This window comes from Macaca nemestrina, chromosome 6, assembly GCF_043159975.1.
Source record: "Macaca nemestrina isolate mMacNem1 chromosome 6, mMacNem.hap1, whole genome shotgun sequence".
Taxonomy (NCBI): Eukaryota; Metazoa; Chordata; class Mammalia; order Primates; family Cercopithecidae; genus Macaca; species Macaca nemestrina.
Genome location: NC_092130.1, coordinates 26599700 through 26607199, shown reverse-complemented (window position 1 = coordinate 26607199; position 7500 = coordinate 26599700). Strand labels below are relative to the sequence as shown.

Below are 7500 nucleotides of genomic sequence, written 5' to 3'. Positions count from 1 at the left end.
GCAAAAGGACTGAAAACACACTGTGTACAAGCCCCATCCCTGCCCTTCTCACAGGTAAAGAGCATTGGCCACCTGGAAGGACCCGGGAATTCACACAATGATGCTCTACTCCACTTGCTCCCTCCCCTTCCCACTGAATGTTCCTGCACTAAAGACACCCCAGGAGGGCAATGTCAGAGGGATGTGAGTGGAGAAAGAAAGCCCTTGAGACCAAGAGATGCAGAAGTCATTCCATTGCCCCCATGCCATAGAGACTTTGGGCTCCAGCTATATTCCTGCTCAGGGTCAGGGTTCCCAATTTCTATGAGGCACAGTAGGCAACAGCCTGGAGAGAACCAGTGACTTCTACGTGAATCTTCTGGGAGTTATGTGTGGTCCAAGATAATATGTCCAACATACAGCAGTTATCCATATCAGAGATTGAATGTCAGAACACCCTGGATCCTGTCCAAAGTCCCAAAGCCACACATCCTTAAATTTCCCATCACTGCCCTAGAGGAAGGGACTAGACAAAAACAAAAGTGTTTCTTTTAAAACTCTCTTCTGGGCCTTGAGCCAGAAACACCTCTGGGGACAATTTCCCAACATACAAGACCCCTACTCACCAACGCATAGTCCAAGCACATATTCAACTCAGAGTGAAGGTTTTCTGTGGACACACCCATGTTACCCTCAGACTGATGCTTCTGTTATGAAAAATACCTCCCGCTTTTGAAGAGGCCTCAGCCTTAGCCAGTCCTTGGGTTCCCCTCCACAAGCCACGTCATCTCCTTAATGCAATTTTGTTTTGAGTCAGGATGTTCTGCGGTGCATTGTACAGCAGCCGGTCCCTGAGCACACACTGCTGAGAAGAGCCACCCCCACAACCATCACTTTCAGATTATTTGCCTTGCCAATTATTAGAACAATGGGCCAATTCCCATCCTGTGTTGCTCTTGGGGAAAATATGCAGGCTAGGGAACTGGCCTAGATTGGAAATGGAACAGCTGACGTTACCAATTAACATGAGCTCCTTTTATGCATTCCCTAAAGGTATTATTCTCTAGGGAGAATTTTTAAAAGGCATAATCCCAGACCCTCTAGAAACTTCTTAGGTGCCTCAAATGTTTTGGGAGTGGGGACAAGTGTCAAAGGTCATTTGGTCCAGTTCTGTGTTCAGTGCTTGAATTCCTTAGATGACCTCGTCATCATCTTCCTGAATGTGTTCATGTTTGAGGAACTCACCACTTCCTATGGCAGTGCATTCCACCTTTGGACAGCTCTGTTTATTTAAAAGCTCCTCCTTTAGTTGAACCAAATCCACCTCCCCATAATTTTCTCACTTTGGTCTTAGCTAATGAGTGAGCCTAGCCAACCACTCAGCCTTCACTCCCAGGAAATAGTCAACTGCTCAGGGAAATGGTCCTTAAGCCAAAAATACAGTTTTGAAAAAGCCCAAGAGAAAGCCTACTGTAGCAGAAAGGCTAATGGGTGGACCTTGCTTTGTGGCCCCAAAAGGCTAAGTCAGATTACAGATTCAGCATGTGGAGGGCATGTAGGCTGCCCCTAAAAATCCAGATGTAAGCATAACAGAAAATTGTATGGAATTTCGGTAGGATATAGAGAGAAGAAAACTGTACTTTTGCTTTGTACGAGTTTAAACTTTCTCCAAGAAGATAAGAAGGAATGGAAGCATTTGGATAAACTGAAGCTTGGTCCAGAGTTAGCAGGTCTTGATGGCAGGCAGCACCAGTCTCAGTGGAAGGGACTGGTCTGACAACCAAAAGCCTGGGCTTCTCCCTAGAGCTTTCTGCTTATTCCATAAAGAAAGCTTCGAGTCTCTCTGCCTTAGGCCTAGCTCAGACCTCCTCATGAATCAGTCCTACATTCTTGGAAGGGACGTTGACTCAGAAGCACAGAGGGAGACTGAGACAGTCCCCCAATATGTGGGAAGAACAAGGAGAAATATGGGGGTGAAATCTCCTTTCTATATGAGGGAGACAGCAAATCAAGACAACAGGTTAAGGAGAACAGATGAGTGGGGGGGGTCTCATCACCACTCGTCACCATTCATCACCATAGCAACAAGCCCAGCGATTCTGCAAGACAAGAGTTTTATTTTTCTTTTCACCTGTCACTCTTCTTGGTACTGTCACTCTCTTTCCCCACTCCTGGCGGGAGATGAGTTGTGACTTTTCCACCCCCACTGACAAGCTGCCTAGCTTTTGGGGTGTGCAGCTGCTATGGAATAGGAGAACGGGGTGCCCTGAGGGGTGCTCAGAAGACTTAAACTCCATCTCTCCCCCGTCCCTGATCACAGCTAGGAAGTGTGTTGCTGTGAAATGTGAGTAGCTGTTTGTACGCAGATCCATGAGGAAGCTGCCTCTTTTATGGATGCTGTGGAACAGAGGAACCAGAGCTGTGGTCCTCAAATAAAAGGGATTTTTGTCCCTGCCCCAGGATGTCCCATTTTATTCCCACAGTGTGAGACAAAGAAAGTCAGTAAAGGCAACTAAACAGAAGACCATAGCCTCAGGCCTCCTTAGAAAGATCTTATCAAAAAGCTAATGACAAGCTTAAGGGGAATCAGAACATCTTGTGTAAATGGAAACTCCTCAGCTATGTGGACTAAGACTACACCAACACCAGTCCTTCATCCCACATCCTATTAAATAAATCTGAATTTAGGTGGTTGTGTTACCTGTGATATTGGTGGCAATTGGGCCCAGGTTCTCCCTTGATTCCAGAGGTCTTTCCTGATTCCTCTACTACAGAGCTGTGTCAGCATAAATAGCGATAAATGACATTGTGCATCCTGCAAAAGGTGGCAGTTCCTATACCATCTAACTGTCCTCTTTGTAAAGGATGTATCCCCCGTCACACACATTGCCATCTCCCTGGGCCAGAGACCTTCTTCTAAAGTGAAGGATGCTCTTCACCTCCAGACATAATCAGTCATTAGACCCTCCTTCTTTGCTTATATAGAACATGCCTTTCCACCCCACATCCATATGAAGATCTCACCCCACTTCCTTCCTAGATATACTGGAAGTGAATGCTCCTCCTTGTAAGTCAGGGAGGCAGATACCCTCTTAGGGTCTTTTGAAGATAATAACAGAAAAAGATGCCCATCACTCCCTTGTCCTTGGAGGCCATCCACAACCAGGTAAACCTCAAGAAGAAAACAGCTTGGTGACCAAAGGGGCAAGGTGTGCTTTGGGTATGGAAACACTGATCAGCTCATGAAGTCAGCAGCCTCCAGCTTTCTTGTTTTCCACCTGCCCTCAGGCCTGTCCCTGTACCTACTCCTTCTGAGCTCCACTGTCCACCATTCTTTACTAAGGTTTGAGCGGATAATACATGCCTCCTAACCCCATGTTTAACAGAAGAGTTTTATAGGAACTTCTGTGAACTGTAAGTCCCCCAAGGACTCTAAAGCATTACTCTCCAGAGGAAGAAATACATGACTTCTCAACAGCAAACAGGGAGACATTTTGAGTGTTCTAAAAATCATGTGAAGTGGGAATTTACTTGTTCAGCCAACTCTTGAACCAAGCACTGAACTCATTTTTTGCACATTACCCTTATCAGGTCATTACAGCAGAGCTGGAGAAATTTTGCCCCTTTGAGTCCTTTGAATAATCATTTCTACTGCTTCCAAAGCCAGGCTGTGCCTTGCCAAGTGTAACCTATATTCAAGAGCCATCTGCTTTAGCGATACAGGAAGCCACCAAGGGGGCATGCTTCAGATAATCCTACAGCTCTGCTGGCCAAAGCTGCTACTGGAAGGGAAGGGATGCTGCTATTTGCCAGCTACAGTCCCCAAGCTCAGTCCTGCTGAATCCTGTACAATGCACCAACTAGAACCAGGGCAGAGGTCACTGACTTATTGGTCAATAAGCGATTCCTTTCCATATGCCCAGATTCTAATAGGCAAATGTCAGTCGAAGTCTCTAGGGCAACACAGGCCACCCCTTGCATGGCACACCTACATCCCCACTTGAAAAGGAACACATGGAGAGGTATAAAGGCCATATCCTATCCAGTGCCACCAACTAGCCAATGATGGTGTGTACCTGTGCCAACTGAGGCATGCATTTCATTTTAATTCAATGAGACATTTATTGTACATGAACAAACAATATAAACAAAGGTGTTAGAGCTGCCATGACATCTAGGAATGAGTATTCTAAAAGTTAAAAATGTTCCTCTGCCTGTGTCAAGAGTTTGACTGAGCAACTCGCCCTGCTTCCTGCGTCATTACCTCTCACCATGACCATCAGTTGTGTTTGATTGTTCTCACCACTTGGGAAAGTGTTGTCCCTCAGACTTTCACTTTTGAACCCCACTGGAGGTGACAGAACTCAGGGATGATCTCAGCAGACCAGTGGCCTTCTTCTGGCTCCACAGGGTGAGCTCTGGCCACCTAATACTAGACATGAGTACTTGTCTTCAGACTCCTAGGAATGAAGCACTCTTTTCGTGACCCTGCTCTTCCCAAACCAGTGTAAGATCTTTTATCGCAGGCAACAGAGATTTCTAAATTCAGCCACCTGGGTCTGCCTCCAGTGTTTTTAGCAAGCACCTCCAACAGGAAAAATGGTGTCAATTAAGCATAATTATTAAGATTTAAAAGAGCCATTTTTCTCTCAGTGCCTTTTTACTATTCTAAGCCCCCTAGTTTTTCTTCCCCCTAAATCGGCACTCAGAGCAGTAAGTTAACATATATATCAGTTGGTCTTTATTATACATACAATAACTGTCTTATTAAATTGAAATCGAATGCACATCTAGGGGAAAGTTCATTGTAAGTACCAACTCTCAGAAAAATGCTCACAGACATAAACAATGAGCGAGGCCAATACGTTACCAAGCAACAGAGAAAATGCGGTGGGGAGAGGCAGGAATCAAGCTGAAAAGGAAGGGACATGGTTTTCTGAAAGAATGGGGTAAGCTCAAAGGTGCAAATTTTGGTAGAAGCTGCCCTAAATTTCTTGTGATGTCTCTCACCCTAGAAAAGGCATTGAGGAGTGGGGAATTGTAATTACAAATTCAACATAATCAGGGAGGCTTGGAAAATTTATAAATACACATAGACACACACTTTTTTCCTGGGGAATGTTTAACACTTGGTCAATGAATAAATAGCCTATCCAGCCTTTGCAAATGTTAAAGAGGGTGTGGGGTTGAGTGTATGTGTGTAAATATGCTGCTGCTTGGATGGTCCTTAGTCTCTTGACTCACTTTATTCTTCCCCCTCCCCTTCCTTTCCCTCCTCCTCTTCTTAGGACAAGACAAGCGCTCTGAGCCTCAGCAATGTGGCGGGAGTGTTCTACATCCTGATCGGAGGACTTGGACTAGCCATGCTGGTTGCCTTAATCGAGTTCTGCTACAAATCCCGTAGTGAATCCAAGCGGATGAAGGTGGCATCGTCTTCCCGGGCCTTTTTCCTAACCTGTTCTGTGATGCAGCTGGGTTTCCTGGGAGTCCCTTTTCTAGAAAGGGTGGGGAATGACAGGTGGTTGAGGTCAGCACAAGACAGGAAGCAGGAAGCTGTTAGGAGGAAGGGACAAAGGCAGCCGTGAGAAAGGAAGGAAGATGGGGTGTGTCGGGCCAGACACAAGGTCCAAGAAAACAACTGCATTTGCCAGAGAGGGGTCAGTGACATTGAAAGTTAGCAGTTTACATGGACAGGCAGCACAGCGAGAGGCAAGAGTGATGGCTACCAAGGCTCATTCTCTCTGAAGTTGCAACAGAAGTGTGGCTGCAAAAGAGAGGAAAGGATGTCTACCCTCTACTCTGTGCTGACCTTGTCATACCCTGGTGAATTGGGTCTTTTCTTAGGCTCCACTCTAAGAGATAGACATTGACAAAGAGGACCATGTGCAGAGAAAGGTAAGCAGATTAGTGAGATGACCCCAAACCACATCAAATGTAGCTAAAGGGAACTGGAGAAGAGAATTGTGTAGGATTTAAGAGTAGTCTGTAAAATACCAATACTTTCCAAGTGGAAAAAGAAAACAGGCTAGTTCTATGGAGTACCAAAATATACAACAAGAACAGATGACTAAAGGTGATAGAGGATAAATGTTAACACGATACACTAAATTTACTCTTCTGAAAGAGCTGTCTAAAGAAAGGCTAGACTATCCCAAAAAGTAGCAAGTTTCAACATCACTGAAGGTATACAAGTAGAGGATGAATAACTCTTAACAAGGATATGGATTCAAGAATCAAAAAGGAATTTGGATTAAATGATCTTCAAAGCCCCTCAACATTTAGCTTCAGTAAGAAATTATTTATGGAAGTTAATCATGTGAACAATACCATGAGCAAGGCATCATGAGGACTCAGAGAGGAGGGAGGTGCATTCTATGATCTTCAGCACCTTTCACCTTCCACAAAGAATGGGCACAATATAATTACTCAGTGAGGCAAGCTATGGCATAGATAGGAAGGCCTATAGGAATTTAGAGAAGAAAGATTGAAGAAGGCTTCCAGGAAGATGCCAATATTAAGAAGGACAGGTGGGATCTAGATAGAGAAGAGAAGAGAAGTGCAGTCCCTCTGGGCAATGTACCCATGGTGATATGTTGACCTATACTGTTATCTTGATTTGACAAGACTAACAAGATCCCTTGGTAGAATTTGCCTTATGAGAATGTACCCTAAGAAGCCCACTTTTCAACAGACATTTGGCTCCAAGCTCAGTAAGCCCACTTTTGGATCCAAACATAGCCTCCTGCCCAGCGTCTCCCTGCCTTGGGCCCTCAATCCTACACATACCTCTGGGGTCGCCCTTGGAGAAGACATCTCTGGGCATTTGCTCCTTCTGTTTAGAAATTCTCTATTTAGTTCTGTGCATGAGGAGCTAGGGGCCTTCTGTCCTGGTATTCAGCATTTCCCTGTCAGCCTACCTACCCCACTCACATCCTAGCAATCTGCTCTCCTCACATACTCCATACCTTCGCCCCCACCTCATGTTCCCACTCATGTGCCTTTTTATGGGTCAATCCCTCACCCTGTCTTCTGTTTCATAGAGTCCATTTAAAAGGCAACTTCTCCAAGACACAACAAGGAACAATTAAGGAATGGAAATTCAATGACATTTCACCAGGGACCTAGGAACACCCCAGTCCTTCTCTTGACCAGCTCATCCATCTCCAGGTCCCTCTCAGGTCCTCTCAAATGACAAGAACTACAAAGGCATGGGCTTCAGACTCTAAACCCAGTGTAGGCCTCCAAGGAGCTTGGCTGAACAAACAAGAACTCCTAGAACCTACTCAAAGCTCTTTGACCATTCCATTCAAAACATAGGACCAAAGACTCTCCTACCTTACCCTCCAAAATGAGGAAAGGTTACTCCAGGGGCAAAAAAGGGGAACAGGACAAGAACTAGGGGAGCTACAACCTGTACCATCCCTCAAAACCTTCACAATAGACCATGACTCAAACCAGAGGCCCAGAGTTGGCCCAGTACAGATTATAGGAGTTCCTTTTTCCTCACTGCTTGTCTAAGAC

The 7500-nt window shown here is 45.3% G+C and overlaps 1 protein-coding gene and 1 long non-coding RNA gene across 6 annotated transcripts in view; one reads left to right on the top strand and one right to left on the bottom strand.

Moving 5' to 3' along the window:
* LOC105482410 (glutamate ionotropic receptor AMPA type subunit 1) overlaps nt 1-7500 on the top strand; it is a 322484-nt gene that overhangs the window by 305896 nt on the left and 9088 nt on the right. For all 5 annotated transcript variants that reach the window (XM_071098181.1, XM_071098179.1, XM_071098178.1 and 2 more), the window contains one exon: nt 5268-5402. In XM_071098181.1, coding sequence (XP_070954282.1) covers nt 5268-5402 — 135 coding nt within the window. The remainder of the gene's footprint in view (nt 1-5267; nt 5403-7500) is intronic.
* LOC105482409 (uncharacterized) overlaps nt 1-7500 on the bottom strand; it is a 42074-nt gene that overhangs the window by 30679 nt on the left and 3895 nt on the right. The gene's annotated exons all lie outside the window — the stretch shown is intronic.